The sequence below is a fragment of the Myotis myotis genome, unplaced genomic scaffold (genome assembly GCF_014108235.1).
Source record: "Myotis myotis isolate mMyoMyo1 unplaced genomic scaffold, mMyoMyo1.p scaffold_m19_p_20, whole genome shotgun sequence".
NCBI classification, from domain to species: Eukaryota; Metazoa; Chordata; class Mammalia; order Chiroptera; family Vespertilionidae; genus Myotis; species Myotis myotis.
This window is the reverse complement of record NW_023416325.1, coordinates 16,148,066-16,168,127: the sequence shown is the minus strand read 5'-3', so window position 1 is coordinate 16,168,127 and position 20,062 is coordinate 16,148,066. Positions and strand designations below refer to the sequence as shown.

The window sequence follows — 20,062 nt, the reverse complement described above, 5'->3', positions numbered from 1 at the left end:
TTTCGTGCACCGGGCCCCTAATATATATATATAAATTAAAAGGGTCTTTGTAGATGTAATTAAGTGAAGGATTTAGAGATAAGATAATCTGGATTAACAGGGTGGGCCCTAAAGCCAATTACAAGTGTCCTTATAAGAAGAGGAGAATAGACACAGAGAGGAAGTCCACATAAAGATGGAGGCAGATATTGGAGTTATGCTGCCATGAGCCAAGGAAGATATGGAACTGTCAGAAATAGGAAGAGGCAAGAAGGGTTCTTCCCTAGGGCCCTTCGAGGTGGTGCAGCCCTGCCAACACCTTCATTTCAGATGCCTGGCCTCCAGAAATATTAGGGAATACATTTCTGTTGTTTGAAGCCACAAATTTTGTGATCATTTGTTATGGCAGCCCCAGGAAACGAATACCGAGCTATTAAAATAAAACAAAACATATAGCAAAAGCTACTGAAACAGAAAACATGGTTTCAATTCTAAAGCCATTGAACAAATATTGACTGAGCATGTACTGGGTGCCAGATATTTCTCTAGGAAAACATCAGTAAGCGAAATAGATCAAAGACATCATAGAGCAAAATAGAGATCTCTGCACTCATGATACTTACATTCTAGCAATATTCTGATCAGAGAAATCAGTATATTTGAAACCTCTTTACCCTTAATGAACATGTGTTTGTGTCTGTACCTGTATCAGAACCAATTATTAGACACAGGTAGTGGTAAAGACATCACTCAGAGAATAAAGATTGCATAACAACTTGGGAAGAACTTACACCTGATGGAGATACAAGCCCTACATTTCCAATAAAGGCATGATTTTTAAAAAATATATTTTTGTAGATTTCAGAGAGAAGATGGGAGAGGGGGAGAGAGATAGAAACATCAATGATAAGAGAGAATCATTGATCATCTGTCTCTTGCTCACTCCACACTGGGGATTGAGCTCACAACTTGGGCATATGCCCTGACCAGGAATTAAACCATTACCTCCTGTTCATAGGTCGATGCTCAACCACTGAGCCAAGCCTGATGGGTTAAAAGGTACGATTTATTTTAAACAAGGATAATGGAAGGAAGACATTCAAGATTTTATGATCTCCAGATTTCTATTAAGCTGATGGGATAGCTTGGGATTGTCCACTCAGCTGCAATGAAACATTGACTTTCTGTGAATAAGCACAAGCAATTCAGCTAAAATGGAACAGTATGCAGTTTTGAAAAAAGAATAAACTAATAAATAATTTTTTCTTAAAAAAAAAAATAAATAAAAATAAAAATAAAAAATAAAACATGTGTTTATCTCTCTGGAGATACTGATCTGTCAAAGCAATCTTTTAGAACCTTTATTTCTATTACGAAAAATTTGATCTCCCTTAATGTATACATTATTTTTTGATGTATCTTTTAAAAGGTGAAGTTTCTTGGTAATGATTGATGATTTCTATAAGCTTTACCATCCAAAAATTTGTTAGAGGTTTAAGTTCTTTATCAGTTATTGGTCATGGAGATTGTGTCCTGAAAGGGAAAACACAGTAACCCTTAATTGCCAATGGATTCCTGTCCCTCAAAAGGAGATGAAATCCTTAAACATGTTGAGTTGACTTAACATTGTAAAATGGTAAATAACACCAATTAGACGTTAAGCTTCATGTTCAATTTATACAAGACTCTAATTTCCTAATCATAGCTAGATAATGTTCTCTTAATGCCTCAAAGAGGGTTTTTTAAAAAAGTAAATCAGGTTTTAGAAAAACTGTCATTTTATTCGGGTCATTTTAGAACACGTAGTGGCTTTTGGTGGTTGTTAACAGAGCAGTAAGTCACAGGACACCGCTAGCTCTGCCTAAGTAAACGCAGTGCTCCCCAGGAGGAGGGGAGAGGAGACGTGGAGGGGAGCACACTGGAAAATGAGCACAAGCTATTCGCCAAAGGACTGGGTTTGCAGGAAGGCGAACCACCTCCTTCTGAACTGCAGATTTCCAAGAGGCTAGTTTCAAACAAAGCGGAGGGATGGGTAAAGTCCAAGTCTCCAAGTGCTGTGGCAGCAAGCGGATCATCCGGAAGCAGCTGCTGGCGGCACTTGGGGAGAGATCGAGAGTAGAGCAGTGAGACCCCTCCATCCCACTCCCTCAAGTATCGCCACGCCACTCATCTTCTGTTCCGGGGGAGCACAGGTCCCGCCCCCTGCCCCCCACAAGCCCTTCGCCCCAGGGCTGCACCACGCAGGCCGCGGGGTCCGGGGGAGACCGAAACCCAGGAGCGGCTGGACTCTCACCCCAAGTTCCCTCCGTTTCCTGAGGCCGGAGCCGAGAGGAACGCCGCAGGGGCAGAGCCGGGAGGAGCGAGGCATCCCCCCTTACCTTGATGGCTTTCTCCATGTCGCTCTCCGACATGCTCCGCGGCGCCCCGACGGCCGGGAGCGGCGGAGGCTGCGCAGCGGCCCGGTCCCACCGCCGCGAAGGGAGCAAGGGGCTTGGCGCCCGGGCCCCTGGGCCTCGGGGAGAGGGACAGCAGCCGCCCCCCGGGACCGGCGGGGATGAGGACCCCGGCGCCGGCTCGGCGGCGGCAGGCGGCTCTAGGCCGGCGGCGGCGGCAGCGGCGGCGGCAGCCCCTGGGGACAAGCCTTTGTGCTGGGCCCGGCGCGGCTGCTTCCCGGCCTCATCCCCGGCCGGGGCCGCCGGCTCCCGCGGCAGGGCGAGGCGGAGAGGGCCCCGGCCCGGAGCGCTGTGCGGGGGCCTCGCGGGGCCGCCGCTTAGGCCCGGGCTCGCCAGGTCCTCGGGAGGAGCCTGCGCCTCCGCCGCCGCCGCCGGCACCGCCGCGAAGCCGACGCCGAGACCGCCGCCGCCGCCGCCGCCGCTGCTCCCGCTGCCGCTTCAGCGCCACACATCGCCGGGACACCCGCGCCGGGCAGCCCCGCCCGCCGGCGCCGCGCCCCGCCTGAGCTCCGGGCAGCCCCGCCCGCGCCCGACCCCGCGCCCCGCGACTCCACGCGCCCCTCGCCGCCGTCCGCCGGGGTTTCCGAGCCGCCGCCCGGCCGCGCGGGGGACTGGCAGGCGCCTGCCGGGCCTCCCCAAGCGCCGCAGCGGGCCAGGCCCCCGGGCCTCCGCCGCGCCCGCGCCGCGCTGATGACGCCGGGCCGCCCGGCGGGGCGGGGCGGGGCGGGGCGGGGCGGGGAGACGCCGCGGGGCTGGAGGAGCGGCTCGAGCGATCGCGCCTCCGCTGCCCTCCCCGCGCCGCGGAGATTGAAGTCGCTGGAAACCTCGTGCGGGAAGGACTCGGGGATGTCGCCTCGCGGTGGGGAAGAGGACCCTGAAGCCCCGAGCGGGTCCCGCGGTAAGAGAACAGGACGTGCAGAGTAATCGCTGCCGTAGTTGTACCTACGAGCGTTACTTGCCGGGAAGCTGCTTTTCCTTTACCGAGTGGGCATTCGCCGCTGGGACCAAACCGGGTAGGTTCTTGACCCAGTTTGCAGCTTGGGTAACAGCTCAGAACCGGGCCGCGCACGGCTGAGACGTGCTGCAGTCTGTGCTCCTTCCCTTTTGCCAGCCACCGATCAAAGGGCCTTGCAGGAGCTTTTCCTCTTGGTGGCTCTTCATTCACGCACTGATTTCCTGAACACCACGCTGTGCCAGGCCTGAGGACGCTGGGGAAACAGTAGGGAAAGAGCGGAAAATAAACAGGGAAAAACACAGTTTGAGGCGCTAAGAAGAAAGTGAACAGGATACCGAGGTTAGATAATAGCTGGATGTGGGGACTCTTTCCTCTTAGATGATCAGGGAAGGTCTCTCCGGAGGTAACAGTGAAGCTGAGAGCTCTGGAGAACTGGAGGCGCCGTCCATTGGAGCTACAAGAAGGAGATTTCTGGGCACGTGGAACAGCAAGTGCAAAAGTCTTAAGGTAGAAGTGAGCTAAATGTGTTCCAGGAGCAGCAAGAAGGTCAGTGTAGCTGGAGACAGAGAACAGAAGGAGAGAGTGATAAAAGATGAGATTGGAGCCCTGGCTGGTTTGGCTCAGCGGGTAGAGCGTCGGCCTGTGGACTCAAGGGTCCCAGGTTCGATTCCAGTCAAGGGCATGTACCTGGGTTGCGGGCACATCCCCAGTTGGGGGCGTGCAAGAGGCAGCTGAATCGATGTTTCACTCTCATCGATGTTTCTAACTCGATATCCCTCTTCTTCTCCCTTCCTCTCTGTAAAAAAATCAATAGAATATATTAAAAAAAAAAAAAGATGAGATTGGAGAGGTGGATGGGCTGTATCATATGTATCCTTAGGAGTCATGGTAAGGATTTTGGAATTTATTCTAAGCCATTGGAAGAGTTTAAAGTAAAGAGTGATGTGCTCATGTTTATGTTTTAAAAGATCATTCTGCTGTATGCAGAATGAAATATTGGCAAGCAGGAATGAAGACAAGGGGAGCTATTAAGAGGCTATTGGAGCCCTGGCTGGTTTGGCTCAGTGGATAGAGTGTCTGCCTGCAGACTGAAAGGTCCCGGGTTTGATTCTGGTCAGGGGCACATGCCCAGGTTGCAGGTTTAATCCCCAGGGGGCAGCGTGCAGGAGGCAGCGGATCAATGATTCTCTTATCATTGATGTTTCTCTCTCTCTCTCCCCCTCTCCTTTCCTCTCTGAAATCAATAAAAATATATTTTTTTTAAAGGAGGCTATTGGATGAGGTAAAGTTTCACTTTATGAACTGAAAAAGGCTGAGAGAAGAGATCCAAAGCAGTCATGTAAAGAAATTGTTTGTTTGTTTTTTCTCAAATGAAGCTTCTGCCAAATTGGCTGTCCAACTGTCTACTGTATCCATTTTTAGCAACTTGAATATTAATTAGAAAATAAAAAGTTCCAATGTTATGTAAAAAAAAAAGAGAGATAGAGACTATTGGAGCCCAGGTGGGTGTGGCTCAGTGGTTGTGTGTCAGCCGAGGAACCAAGAGGTCACTGGTTAGATTCCCGCTCAGGGCATATGCCCAGGTTGCAAGCTCCATCCCCAGCAGGGGGCATGCAGGAGGCATCGGTCAATGATTCTCTCTTATCATTGATTAGAGGCCTGGTGCACGAAATTTGTGCATGGGTAGGCTCCCTAGGCCTGGGGCCTTCCGGCTGGAGCCTTCCTTCATTCCGCGCCACCCCTGGTGGTCAGCACACGTCATAGCGAGCAGCTGAACTCCCAAGGGGACACTTTGCATATTAGTCTTTTATATAGAGAAATAGATGTGTCTCTCTCTCCTTCTTGGATGAAAGAAGGTGAAGGGATTAGCCAAAGAACATATATGCATAACCCTAACCCAAGGACACAGACAATGGTTTGGAAGGGGGCCAAGGGCTGGGTGGAAAGGGGCAAAGGGAGAGATGGGGACATCTGTAATAGTGTCAACAACAACAAAGAGAATAAGTCTTTTAAGGCATGAAGTTTTGGGGTAATTTGCAATATAACATAGATAACATAATGTAGATTTTTGGTTCCTGGAGGTGGGGTGCTGTCATAACTACCTAAAATGTGAGAGTGGTTTGGAACCAGGCTATGGACAGAGACTGGAAAGATCTTGAGGAGTGTGTTAGAAAAGCCTAAATTATCTTGAAGAAACTTAGAAATCTGGACTTTGAGGATGCTGCCAGTGAGGGCTCAAAAGGAAGTGAGGGACACATTATTGGAACTGGAGGGAAAAGGACCCTTATTGCATAGTGGCAAAAGATTTAGCAACACTGTCATCTGTATGTGTAAAGAGAAAGTGTTTCTAATGAACTGAGTAATCTAAGGCAATTTCTAAGCTGAAGGTGCTGCCTGGTTTATTCTTGCTGCTTATTGTAAAATGTGAGGAGAGAAATGACTTTTTAAACAATAAGGAGCCAGAACTTGGTAGTTTTGAAATTTTTAAGTCTCTAGGTGTCAACCAGTACAGAAATTAAGCAGTGGCTTTCAAGCAAAGTCAAACCCAGGACACCACAAGGAAAATGTGGTCTGTCTTAGTCTGCTCAGGCTGCTGTAACAGAATAGCCCCCCAAAACCATGTCCTTCTTACATGCAAAACACATTCCCAACACTCCAAAAGTCTTAACTCTCCAGCATCAACTCTTAAGTCCAGAGTATCTACATATCATCTAAGTCAAATGTGCATGAAACTCTACGTATGAGTCATCTTAAAGCAAAAATCCTCTCTAGCTGTGAACCTGTGAAACAGATTAGTTATGTGCTTCCAAAATGCAATTATGGGACAGGCATAGGATAGACATTTTCAGTCTAAAAGGGAGAAATTAGAAGGAAGGCACGGATTGTGGGTCCTAAGCGAGTCCAAAACCCAGCAAGGTGATTACCATTAGATCTGAAGGCCCAAGAATAAGCCCCTGGGCCCTGGCCGGGTAGCTCAGCATCATCCCCAGTACACCGAGATTGTGGGTTCAGTCCCTCGTCAGGGCACATACAATACTCAACCAATGAATGCATACATAAGTGGAACAATAAATCAATGTCTCTCCTCTCTCTCTCAAATAAAATTATTTTTTAAAAGATAATCTTTAAAAAGCAGCAGCAGCTGCCTGGTGATGCAGATGATGCCCGTTGATTCTGGACGACTGATGAACGACTGTCGACATCTCCAGGGTGCCCATCACCAGTGGCTGCTGCTTAGGGCATGGGTATAGCTACAAGTGAGTGTCATGTGACCTCCATCTTCCAGCCACAGATGACTGACTTGGGAATGGACATCAGACCCAAGCTGGTCCATAAGAGTCTCCTGCGAATTGAGACTGGAACATTAAACCAGTCGTGGATCGTGTTGTCCAGGCGGAGGCAGTCACTGTGGGCCTCATGAATATTAAAGTGGGGAGAGTCAGTCTTCAGAGGGAGGAGAGGAAAAAGGAGCAGTGTCCCTGTCTCTCTCTGCACTTCCTGTCCCACGTCCCCCACGCTCCAAACACCTTCCTTTCATCTGACACTTAAGAGTGACGTCTGCATGCCGCCGAGTGGTCACTGTTTTTTTTTTAATGAACATGTAAGTTGTTTGAAGTTTTCTGCTATTAAAAATAGTGCTCTTGCCGAAACCGGTTTGGCTCAGTGGATAGAGCATCGGCCTGTGGACTGAAAGGTCCCAGGTTTGATTCCGGTCAAGGGCATGTACATGGGTTGCGGGCACATCCCCAGTAGGAGGTGTGCAGGAGGCAGCTGGTCGATGTTTCTCTCTCATCGATGTTTCTGACTCTATCCCTCTCTCTTCCTCTCTGTAAAAAAATCAATAAAATATATTAAAAAAAAAAAATAGTGCTCTTACCGTAACCGGTTTGGCTCAGTGGATAGAGCGTCGGCCTGTGGACTGAAAGGTCCCAGGTTCGATTCTGGTCAAGGGCATGTACCTTGGTTGCGGGCACATCCCCAGTGGGGGGTGTGCAGGAGGCAGCTGATCGATGTTTCTCTCTCATTGATGTTTCTAACTCTCTATCCTTCTCCCTTCCTCTCTGTAAAAAACCAATAAAATATATTTTTAAATAAATAGTGCTCTTTCCTAACATGTTTTGCACACTTGTCCAGTTGTTCTCTTGGATAAATCTTTAGCAGCGGATTCCTACTGGAAAGGTACCAAGAATATATGAAGTTACATTCTCCTATAGTGTGAAAGCATGCACTGGTTGGTTGGTTTTTACCTAAATCTGCTCCTCAGAATATATCATAGTAAAATTGGCAGTCCCTGAATAGAAAGTTCTTGCATTTGCTGAACTTAGCCTCTCAGAGTTGGAAGGAACCCTTGCAATCATCAAGGCTAACCCCATGCCCACAGTGCAGCTCTGCCTTTCTACAGCGCCCCTGCTGGGCTGCTCAGGCTTCCTGCAACACCTCCCGTGGCCTGGCCTAAGCTGTCCCACACGCAGCCCTCTCTGCCCATTGCTGGAGGACTCCTGCTTGCCCCCTCACCGTTCGCTGACTGGCTTGGGTCTCTCCTTTGAGAGCAACAGAAATGTCATCTGTCTCCTGGGATAGCTTCTCAGATGCCTTACTTGGTGGCCTTTTTGAAAAATTACTATCTTATTGTGGCAAAACATGTATAACCATTTCAACCATTTCTAAGATGTATATATTACTCAGTAATGTTAAATACATCCGCATTGTACAACCAATCTCCAGAACTTTTTAATCTTGCAAAACTGAAACTCTATACCCATTAATCCACTTCACTTGGTAGCCTTTTGAAGCTCAAGTGGAAAGTGGGATTCTGAAAAGGCAAAATTCCCAAGGAGTTATACTATCTCATTTGACAACTGATTCACACTTTCCAGCTGAGAAATCAATTATTGCAAATGTGCAGGTATATAGCATTTTGATGTAGCTTTTATAATATACCATTGAACATTCAGCTGATCATTATTATTTATTATTATTACTACTGCTACTAACACCAGGTAATATACAGCACTGATATTCTTAACCCCTTCCCTGGCAATGGGATTGAAGAGAGGAGGCAGTTAGGAGTTAGAAATGAGCAAAGGTCAGGTGCTGTCTTAGTCTGTTGAGGCTGCTATGAAAAAAATGCCACAGATTGGGTGGCTTATAAAGAACAGAAATTTCTCACAGTTCTGGAGGCTAGAAATCTGAAATCAGAGCGCCAGCCTGGTTGAGTGAGGGACCTTTTTCTGGTTCAGAGCCAGGGTATGAGGGACCCTTCAGTCCGCAGGCTGATGCTCTCTCCACCGAACCAAACCAACTAGGGCAAAATTAATCATTTTAAAGTGGACAATTCAGGTGGCACTTAGTACACTAACAATGTTGTGCAACCATCACCTCTACCTAGTTCCAAAAGGAAACCCTGTGTCCATTAAGCAGTAACTCTTCCAGTCCCTGGCAACCACCAACCTACTCTGTGTCTTCGGGTTTACCTCATTTTGGACGTGTCATATATACATGGACTCATACATGTGGCCTTTTGTGTCTGGCTTCTTTCACTTAGCATGTTTCTTGAGGTTCATCTATGCTGTAGCATGTGTCAGTACTTCATGCTTTTCTATGCTTGAGTAATACTACATTATGTGGGAAGATCACATTTTATTTATCCATTCACCTGTTGAGGGACATTTGGGATGTTTTGACCTTTTGGCTATTATAAATAGTACTGATGTGAACATTTGTGCACAGGTTTTTGTTGGAGTCCTGGTTTAAGATTATTTGGGGTATGTCACGATGGCCTCTTTATTCCCTTTTTGTATTTCCTGCCAAATGTTGACTGTGTTGTACGTAACACTGTCTTTGAAAAACACCAGCAAGTAGGTCCATCAGCTCTTGAAAAGGATAGCGCTGTAGTTGTGCTTATTGACCACCAAGTGGTGCCTACACTTAGCAATAGGCCTCATTAGCCAGGTTCTCCAGGCTGCATGAGAAGTTCCTTGTGTATTCAGCCAGAAGTGGGAGCATTTTCTCTTGGGCACTCCGCAGGGCTAAAGGGAGAAACAGCAGCTTTACACCCAATACTCCTGTGACTGACCTACATCCAAATACCCAGAGAGATTAGGTGGTTCAGAACCTGAGAACTTTGTTTTTTTGCTTCAGATAGCTTCTTAAGGTTCTGATTGGTCCCTGTCACTGAAAACACAAGATTAATAAGTGTCTAGCATGTCAAACCAACATTATAGACATTTTTTCCTAGCTAGCATTTCCATTGTATGCATCACTTTAAGGAGTGGATTCTCTTAAAATTACAGGGAGTCCGGTTCACAGAGCTGGCGTGGGGGGAGAAACATTGCATTTGTTATTTCCAATTCACTCCTAAGAGGGTTCTTGGCAATGTTATTTGGAGTACTAAAATATTGGCAAAAGGTCAGTAGGGGACTCTCCAGTCCCATGCCCCCCTCCTTTAGACAAAAGCCTTATTTCAGGTATGAATAGTTGTAGAATAATTGCATTTATTTGCATATGCATGTATAATCTAAATGATAAGGCTTATTTGTATCTTATTTTAAATTTAGTAACATGGTTTTGTTTTCATCATTTATGTAATGTCTTCTATTGATTGCAGTTAAATGCTATTTTTTATATATGACAATAAGATGGGTTTTTAAAATTTTATCCGAATGAGTTGATAAAGCAAGCAAATAATAGTATAGGTATATGCACATATGACAAAAGTGTGATATGCTATTCAAATAAGTCAAATTATTCTTAGTGGACTGGGATCATTTATCAAGATGTGGCTTAGCTTGAGTGATGGAAGGCCGGGGTCAACCATTGAGCTTCATTACTTTGCTGACACTGTCTGCAAAAATTACACAGATGTTATTTTTCTTGAGGAGCAAACAAACTTTTCCTCAAATTCTTAAAGGACTCTGTGATCCAAAGGTGATCACTGACTTCACAAACTACTACTGCGATTCCACTCATTTTGCTCTGATTCCATTGCTCGCCAAGGAATCTTGTGATTCCTAATTTACTAACAATACAAATTTTGCCAGATCCCGTGACTGAAGAAAGGCAGTGTTCTGGATGGGAGATTCAAAAGGAAATACAGCCCTCCCTGAAAATGAGTACATTGACATCTGGTTTCCAAATCAATCTTGTGAAATGGGTCCAGCCAGACTCTGTCTCCTTTGATCTGATCATGCTTTTTAACTTAAAGCACAGAGAACCAGCTCAGAGTGAAGTGTCTCTTTCCTGGCTCACCCCCCGTCTCTGAGAGCAGGGGCTGGGAGTCTTGTGTAGGTGTCATCCTTTGTGCCTAGCACGGAGCCTGCCGCAGGGGGACAGGCCATAGGTGTGTTAGCTAAGGCACACGAACAAAAGCTACTTACCCACAGTAGGGGAGGGGTGTCGTAAACAGTGTGACATGCAAACACAGGGACACATACCTGTGGGGCAGCATTTCCTTGGGTTACTGAGACCGAGGACCCGAAAAGTGAAGAGCAGCACTGTTTTTAATGAGTTTTAGCCCAGAATACAAAACAAGGTGCTAGCACAGCTGTGAACAAAAGCTTCCTCCCCCTTAAAGGCAAGTTACAAAAGTGTCAGACCGATGGGATGAGACATTTCCGGCTATTTCTGAAAAACTAACCTCTTCACCCCACCCCCACCCAAAAGGAATTCAGAATCTGGGCCTTTGTTGATCCAAGAGATTGCGTGGGAGAATTTCTCTCTTGAGACTTAGGGTGTAGGGTCACTTTTCTTGGCTTGTTGTTGATTCCATGGAACGCCCAGTCACTGGATAAGTAAGGAAGCCAGTGTGGTTCTTATGAGTTCTTCTGAGGAACTTTGACTGTGACCTGTAAGGGGATGCAGAGAAGCTGTTACATCTCCATGCTGACCCGTAGGCACCTTCAGAAGGCAGGGCGTCCTTCCTTCTAACATCCGAACGACCATCTGGCCAAACCCAGGAGCCACTAGGGCTGTGTTCTGTATGAGATCGCACTCTGCCTTCCTTAACCCAGTCATTTGTGATTGTCATGGGAGGAGGGGAGGGGGAATTCCTACTAGCAGCTAGATGGGGCGGGGAGGGGTGAGGGGAGGAACCATGGCATAAGGCCCGCAAAATCATTTGGTCTGACTCTGCCAAGGCAACCACAGGTGGGACTCGAAATTCAGTAAAGCTAGGAGCTTTCTTCATAGCAATAGAAATTTATATTGAGTGAGTTATAGTAAGCGAATGATGTTAAAAATGTCCAAATGGCCTTTGGCAGAAAAAAGGTTCCCCACCCCTGATCTAGAGGGTAGAAGTCAGGGATATTGCCCAACAATCCTATACTGTACAGGTCAGCCCCACAACAAAGAATTATCCAGCCCCAAATATAACAGTGCCTAGGTTGAGAGACCCTAACCTAGATCCATATTTTTCCCCAAAAGAATCAAAGGGCAAAAACAATGTGCTGAAGCTTGCAGTTGTTTCAGTGTGTTAAGTGGGAAGATTCTAAATTCAGATGGCTTTGGGGTTTAAGCCCAACCTTACCCCCTACTGGGCAAGTACTTCATCTCTACATGCCTTGTTTTCTCATCTGTAAAATGGGCTAATAACAGTATCTACTTCATGAGCTTGCTGTGAGCACTAAACGAGGTGACGTATCTAAGAAAGTCTAGCATAGACTCTGGCACAACATAAGCACTTAGTAAAAATGAGTTTAAAAGAAGATTTTTTTCTCATTGGTCCTCCCTGCCAACTTGACTCCTATCCTGAAAAATCCCTATTTTTGTTAGTATCATCACTTGAGTTCCAAATTCAAAATACAGAACTATTTATCACAAGCGCTAAGCACAGTGCCTGGCACAGTATGAGTGCTGGCTGATGAATCAAGTGCTGCCGCTTCTTTCTACAAAAGCACATGCACAGCCCCCCCCCCGACCACCACCACCACCACCAAAGAGAAGATAATAAATTTGTTTTAAAAAGCACATGCCCAGGTTTTGGGGTTGGTCCCTAGTGGGGGGCATGCAGGAGGCAGCCAATCAATGATTCTCTTTCATCATTGATGTTTCTCTCTCTCTCTTATTTTTTTTTTTAAGACTATAGGCAGAGTAGTAGTCTAGTAGTCCAGTCTCTAGTTCTTTCTCATGGGTCTTTATCCTATTTTGTAGCTTCTCTAGCTTAAAACAAGAAATTAGTAATAAATACTGATGGTCTGTCATGATGGAGAGGGCTGAGAAGGTGCCCATACTCACGGTTTTCACTTCAGTGTATGCCTTCAGGCCATACTCTCCCAGCTCCCGGCCATTCCCAGACATCTTGTAGCCACCAAACGGTGACTGGGCCCCAAACACATCATAGCAGTTGATCCTATAATTTGAAAAAAGATTTCAGAAATAACTTTTCGGGGATATGTGTCATACCCATCACACCTCCTTTGTTGCTCTAAAATTTTACTGAGGAAAAATGAATGGGAAGAAGAATAGTAATAACCAGCCACGTAGGAGTTGAAAGCAAGCTACATGACATAAAGCCATACGCCATCTTCATCCTTCATGACGTGGTCACAGATGGATGTCAGTATAACAGGGAACACCATGTGACAGCATCTCATTTTATTAACCCATTTTTGCTAATTAGATGCTAAGCTTTCTTTTTTTTTTTTTTTTTTTTTTTTTTACAATTTTTAAAACTTTAATTGAATTTAAAACTCACCATTTTAAGGAGTCCAATTCAGTGTTTTATAGCATATGTACAGTGTTGTCCAAACCATCACCACTAAGTAATCCCAGAATATTTCTATCACCCCAAAAAGAAACCCTGTACCCTATAAGCAGTCACTCCCCATCCCCCCTCCCAACCCCTGGAAGCCACTAATCTACTTTCTGACTCTATGGATTTGCCTATTCTGGACATTTCCTATAAGTGCAATCACATAGTAGTAGAGGCCTGGTGCACAAAATTCATGCAATGCCGGGGGGGGGGGGGGGGGGGCCTCCGCCCAGCCTGTGCCCTCTCCTAGTCTGGGGCTTTCGCAGTCCGGGACCCCCTCGCTCCTTACTGCCTGCCTGCAGCCGAGGCAGGAGAGGCTCCTGCCACCACTGCTGCACTCGCTAGCTGTGAGCCTGGCTCCTGCATGGAGCGTCTGCCCCCTGGTGGCCAGTGCGCATCATAGCAACCAGTCATTCTGCTGTTCGGTCAATTTGCAAATTAGGGTTTTATTATATAGGATGTGGCCTTTTGTGTCTGGCTCCTTTCATTTAGTTTCATGTTTTAACGATTCACCTATGTTGTAGCATTTGTCAACACTTCTTTCCTGTCTGTGGCCAAATAATACTCCACTGCATGGACAAACTACATGATGTTTACCTATTCATCAGCTGATGGACTTTTAAGATGTTTCCACCTTTTGGTTATTGTGAATAATCTGCTATGAACGTTTGGGTACACTTTTCTATGTGGATATATATTTCTACTTCTCTTGGGTATATACATTGGAGTGGAATTGCTGGGTCCTATGGTAATCCTATGTTTAACTTATCGAGGAATTGTCAGACTGTTTTCCATAGTGCCTATAACATTTTACATTCCCACCAGCAATGTGCAAGGGTTCCAATTTCTCCACATCCTCACCAACACTTGGTATTTTCTGGATTTTGAAATTTCAGCCATCCTAATGAGTGTGGGGGAGATGCTAAACTTTTAAGATCCTGTGAAGGGCCCCTAGCTCTGGTCCCCCACCCTTGTTACAGTGTGGTAACGAGCCCCCGGTCATGCATCTGCTGCCCAAGAAGGACTGCACGAGCATGTGGACTGGAGGGAAACTGAGTCTCCTGGAGAGGGGCAGGGAAGCTCCATCTGTCTGCTGTACCACACACTCCCTAAGCCCAGAGCAGCTAAGCCCAGTACCCCAAATTCTGGGATGTAAGCACTGGATTCTGGAAGACCCTGGCTTTGGGGACCCCTGTCTGGGTGTGAGGGGCTGCTGGGAGGCTCTTACCACACAGTGCCAGCCTGGAGCGCTTGGGACAGATAATTGGCTTTGTCCAAGTCCTTTGTGAAGACAGCTGCGGCCAGCCCATACATGGAATTGTTTGCTCTCCCAACGACTTCCTCTATGGTCTTAAACTTTAGGATCTGCATCACTGGCCCAAAGATCTATGGTGAGAGAGCAGAGTGGGAGGGCGTGGCAGACATGGAACCACCTGCTATCCAGCTTTCACGGAGTCCCCAGGGGCACCCTAATAATCCCAGAGATAACAGCTCCCAAACTGACTGAAACCCAAAAGGAAGTTAATGGGGTCAGTTACCTTCCATGTACCACATGCTTGACTTATGTACACTATTTCTAAACAATTCTGCAATGTTTGCATTACTGGCATGTTACACATAGACTTAATGTCTAAAATTTAAGTCAATCATTCAGCAAGGCACACACTAGATGCTGAAGAAACAACTGAACAAAATACAGTCTCTGCTCTCAGGACTTTCCAGGTTTATCTTGTACTTTCCCTGGAATTAGCCATTTCTTCAAGGAATCCTGGTTCCTTTGTGTGAAGAATGGGATTTAGAAACCAAGATGCGGGAGCTAAGTGTGCTTGCTGCTGTCGGGTGTGGCTGCGCTCAGCCCTCTCAGGGGAAAGCACTGGGGAAACTGTACATGGTCGAAACGTCATCAGTGGCCCTGAGAGGAGAGTGACGAGATCGGATGTGAATTGTAAAGAACCTGTCCTAGGAACAGAGCCAGGATTTGGCCAAAGCCAGCTGTTGGGTCACAGTGTCAAGACGTTAGACTGAATTATCCACTTCCAAGAACATTCCCCAGAGCTCTGGCCCCGTGCTAACCTCCTCCTTTGCGATGGTCATGCCATCCTGCACATCTCCGAACACAGTGGGCTGGATGAAGTAGCCGCGGTCAGCAGCCGCCCCTCCACCACACAGCAGCTTCGCCCCCTCCTTCTTCCCAGAGTTGATGTAGCCAAGGATCTTCTTAAACTGAGTTTCGTCCACCTGCAGGCGAAGGAGCCCAGAGTCAGAGATGCTAGAGCCATACCCACCTAGCTCCAGACTTAGAACCACACTGACAAGGAGACAACTGGGAAATGAATAAGCAAGGCTCAGAGGAACTACAAAGGCCAATAAATATAAGAAAACAGTTCAAACAACCTCATTGGCCCTCAAACTGCACAGCAAACCCTCTGGTTTTATTTTTCAACTATGAAATTACTAAAAATTTAAAATAGTGAGAAAATACGTTGATGGCAAAGATATGTCAAACACACTAATATTCATACATTATTAGAACTAATAAATATGTTCTATGTCACTTATATCTCAATCTTTAAAAAGGAGGACTATAAGCTGGCATAGCTCTTTTGGCAAGTAGTTTATTAATATCAGTCAAAAATTAAATGCTCATCTTCAGTCCACAGGCTAATACTCTATCCACTGAGCAAAACAGGCTGCAGCTTAATTCATTTACTTTTAATCTATATGTGTCTTTATATTTACAGTGGGTTTTGTTAAAGAAAAAGAAAAAGAAAAAAAATTAAATGCTCATACCCTTTGACCCAACTAGGAATTCATTCTACATATGACAAAGGGACCTAAACAAGGACATTCACTGGGGAGCACTTTGTAAAAGCAAAAAACAGAAATAATTCTACGTATACATTAGTAGAGGGGCAGGTTAATATAACTCAGGTACATCCATCTATTGTGTTGTCATTAATAATAGATCTGTAAACTGACTGACATAGAAAAATAGCCTAAGGCAGCCGTGGGCAAACTACGGCCCGCGGGCCGAATCCGGCCCGTTTGAAATGAATAAAACTATTGAAAAAAAAGACCGGAAAAAAGAGATAGAGGAAGACATAAAGAGATGGAAGAACATACCATGTTCTTGGATTGGTAGAATCAACATCATTAAAATGTCCATACTGCCCAAAGCAATCTATAAATTCAATGCACTTCCCATTAAAATACCAGTGGTATATTTCACAGACCTAGAACGTACTCTCCAAAAATTCATCTGGAATAAAAAACGACCCCGAATAGCTGCAGCGATCCTGAGAAAGAACAAAGTAGGTGGGATCTCAATACCAGATATCAAGCTGTATTACAAAGCCACTGTTCTCAAAACTGCCTGGTACTGGCACAAGAACAGATATATAGATCAATGGAATAGAATAGAGAGCCCAGAAATCAGCCCCAACCAATACGCTCAATTAATATTTGACAAAGGAGGCAAGAACATACAATGGAGTCAAGATAGTCTCTTCAATAAATGGTGTTGGGAAAATTGGACAGATACATGCAAGAAAATGAAACTAGACCACCAACTTACACCATACACAAAAATAAACTCAAAATGGATAAAGGACTTAAATATACGACGGGAAACCATACAAATACTAGAAAAATCCAAAGGCAAAAAAACCTCAGACATATGCCGAAGCAACTTCTTCACCGATACAGCTCCTAGGGCATTGGAAACTAAAGAGAAAATAAACAAATGGGACTACATCAAAATAAAAAGCTTCTGCACAGCAAAAGAAACCATCAACAAAACAACAAGAAAACCCACTGTGTGGGAAAACATATTTGCCAATGTCATATCTGATAAGGGCCTAATCTCCAAAATTTATAGGGAACTCATACAACTTAACAAAAGGAAGATAAACAATCCAATCAAAAAATGGGCAAAGGATCTAAATAGACACCTTTCAAAAGAGGACATTCAGAAAACCAAGAGACATATGAAAACATGCTCAAAGTCACTAATCATCCGAGAGATGCAAATCAAAACAACAATGAGGTACCATCTCACACCTGTCAGACTGGCTATCATCAACAAATCAACAAACGACAAGTGCTGGAGAGGATGTGGAGAAAAAGGAACCCTTCTGCGCTGCTGGTGAGAATGCAGACTGGTGCAGCCACTATGGAAGACAGTATGGAGTTTCTTCAGAAAACTACAAATGGAACTCCCATTTGACCCTGTGATCCCACTTCTAGGAATATATCCCAGGAAACCAGAAACACCAATCAGAAAGGATATATGCACCCCTATGTTCATAGCAGCACAATTCACCATAGCTAAGATATGGAAACAGCCTAAGTGCCCATCAGTAGATGAATGGATTAGAAAACTGTGGTACATCTACACGATGGAATACTATGCTGCTCTAAAAAGGAAAGAACTCTTACCATTTGCAACGTCATGGATGGAACTGGAGAGCATTATGCTAAGTGAAATAAGCCAGTCAATGAAGGAAAAATACCACATGATGTCACTCATTTCTGGATAATAAAGACCATTATAAACTTATGAACAAAAATAGATACAGAGGCAGAGCTGCCTCGAACAGACTGTCAAACTACAGCAGGAAGGCCGGGGAGGGTGGGAGGCCAGGAGGGGGGTGGGTAAGAGATCAACCAAAGGACTTGTATGCATGCATATAAGCATAACCAATGGACATAAGACACTGGGGGGTAGGGGAGGCCAGGGGATTGTCAAGGGCGGGGGGGGGGGAAAAAAGGAGACATATGTAATACTCTTTGTAATACTTTAATAAAAAAAAAAAAAAAAAAGACCGTACCCTTTTATGTAATGATGTTTACTTTGAATTTATATTAGTTCACACAAACACTCCATCCATGCTTTAGTTCCGGCCCTCCGGTCCAGTTTAAGAACCCATTGTGGCCCTCGAGTCAAAAAGTTTGCCCACCCCTGGCCTAAGGTATTTTGTAAAGAGGGGAGAAAGCTTGTAGAACAATACATATTACATAATCCTATTTTTGTTAAAACATATAGAAACCTAACTGTGTAAGTGTGGTTACCTATGGAGAATAGACATGAAAGGGAACAAGGGGGAGGGGGATCTTACATGTTACTTAAATACTTTATTAAATTGTGTGTGTGTGTGTGTGTGTAAATGTACCATGGCTTTTTTTTTTAAATTATTTATTGTTGAAAGTTTCACATATGTCTCCTTTTCCCCCCATTGACCTCTCCCTGCCTGCTCCTGCCCCCCCAGCACATGCTCCCACCCCCTATTATTTGTTTTATTAAATTTGTATACAAATTTGGAAAGCACTTTATAAATTACATATACATAATAAATACTAAATAATTAAATATCCACAAACCACACAAAAAAATGAGAGAAAAAGAGATGTTGAGATTCATTAGCAGCCCTATTCAAATAGCCAAAAAATAGAAACCACCCAAGGGTCCATCAGTAGATGAGTGGATAAACAAAACGTGGTACACATCCAGTCAATGGAATATTATTCAGCCATGAAAAGGAATGAGCTATCAAGCCAGGAAAAGACAGGGAGGACCCTTAGATGCACATGGCTAAGTAAAAAGAGCCAATCTGGGGGGGAAAGCCCATCAGAAAATATACTGTATGATTCCAACTGCATGACATTCTTTGGAAGAGACAACACTGTAGAGAAGTAAAAAGATCAGTGGTTGCCAGAGGTAGGGGGCGGGAGAAAGGGATGAGCAGGGGCACGGGGGATTTTTAGTGAAACTGTCCTGTATGATAGTGTGATGGTGGACACATCTTTATAATTTGTCAAAACCACAGAATGCGAAACATCAAGGGTGAACCCTAAGGTACACTACAGACTTTAGTTAATAATAACGCAATAATATGGGCTCATCAATTATAACAAATGTGCCACACTAATGCAAGATATTAGTAACGGGAAACTAGGGGGGTGAACGGGGAGTTAAGGGGTATATGAGAACTCTATAGTTTCTGCTCATTTTTCTGTATTTTTATAGTCTGTTAATTTTTTTGAAAGGTTCCTTGGCCGTCCTGGCGCCTGGGGAGTGTACACCTGCAGCACAGACACCTCCCTCAGGAGGATGGAGCCTGCAGAGAGGCACCATGGGCCCTGGAAGTAGGCTCAGGGCCACGCGGGAGCAGGGAGCGTCCCAGACCCTGCAGACTCCTTGTCCCTAGGAGGGTGGCTGGAGGAGGCCAGCGCAGGGCCCTGTAGAGAGTGAGCCCAGGGCAAGTTGGGTCTAAGGACAACGCTGGAAAAAGGACCAGGATGCAGAGGAAATGGTAGAGAGGTGCTGTTTTCTTTTTCTTATAATTATCATTGACTAGAGTTTTATTGATTAAAATGAACACATCCTCCTGGTTAAAAAAAATTAATCAAACAGCTCAGAAGAGTATAAAGTGAAGTAAAGACCCTCCCCTCTCATGTCATGACCCACGACCCCACTCTCCAGAAATAACCATGGTTAACAGATCCGTGTGTCCCGGTAGATGCATTTCATAGGTGGCCAAGGTCTAGGAAGCATTTCCTTTTGCACAGACACTGCTAGTACTTACTATGTATATGTAATTTACAAAGTGCTTTCAGTCATTAATTTCCACTCCACAGCCACCTTGAATTATGAAGGGCAGGTGTTAAGGATGGGAGAACGGCAGCTCAGAGAGGGCATGTGGCTTCTCGGACGCACAGCTAGTACATGGCAAAGCCTAGACCAGTGATGGCGAACCTTTTGAGCTCGGCGTGTCAGCATTTTGAAAAACCCTAACTTAACTCTGGTGCCGTGTCACATATAGAAATTTTTTGATATTTGCTACCATAGTAAAAAAAAAAATTTATATTTTTGATATTTTATATATTTAAATGCCATTTAACAAAGAAAAATCAACCAAAAAAATGAGT

General features: G+C 45.1%; 3 protein-coding genes across 14 annotated transcripts in view; 1 reads left to right on the top strand and 2 right to left on the bottom strand.

Moving 5' to 3' along the window:
* The window catches only part of MAPKAPK5 (MAPK activated protein kinase 5), a 34,142-nt gene extending 31,652 nt beyond the window's left edge, over positions 1-2,490 (bottom strand). For all 8 annotated transcript variants that reach the window (XR_004974913.1, XR_004974915.1, XR_004974916.1 and 5 more), the window contains exon 1: positions 2,358-2,490. Coding sequence is in view for 3 of the 8 variants with exons in the window: in XM_036354281.1 (XP_036210174.1) it covers positions 2,358-2,390 (33 nt within the window). In the remaining 5 variants the exon portion in view is untranslated. The remainder of the gene's footprint in view (positions 1-2,357) is intronic.
* The window catches only part of LOC118678501 (putative uncharacterized protein encoded by MAPKAPK5-AS1), a 24,841-nt gene continuing 6,426 nt past the window's right edge, over positions 1,648-20,062 (top strand). For 2 of the 4 annotated variants that reach the window (XM_036354289.1, XM_036354288.1), the window contains exon 1: positions 1,648-3,330. In XM_036354289.1, coding sequence (XP_036210182.1) covers positions 2,362-3,123 — 762 coding nt within the window. In that variant the 5' untranslated portion in view covers positions 1,648-2,361 and the 3' untranslated portion in view covers positions 3,124-3,330. Of the gene's footprint in view, positions 3,331-4,653; positions 4,787-19,180; positions 19,939-20,062 lie in introns of those variants that run through there. The other 2 variants (XM_036354285.1, XM_036354287.1) reach the window with 2 other exon arrangements.
* The window catches only part of ALDH2 (aldehyde dehydrogenase 2 family member), a 24,924-nt gene continuing 15,730 nt past the window's right edge, over positions 10,869-20,062 (bottom strand). Inside the window, exons 10-13 of one of the 2 annotated variants that reach the window (XM_036354284.1) lie at positions 15,209-15,373; positions 14,364-14,521; positions 12,619-12,733; positions 10,869-11,231 (exon numbers count right to left, since the gene is read on the bottom strand). In XM_036354284.1, the coding sequence (XP_036210177.1) occupies positions 11,199-11,231; positions 12,619-12,733; positions 14,364-14,521; positions 15,209-15,373 (471 nt within the window). In that variant the 3' untranslated portion in view covers positions 10,869-11,198. The remainder of the gene's footprint in view (positions 11,232-12,618; positions 12,734-14,363; positions 14,522-15,208; positions 15,374-20,062) is intronic. The other variant, XR_004974918.1, reaches the window with a different exon arrangement.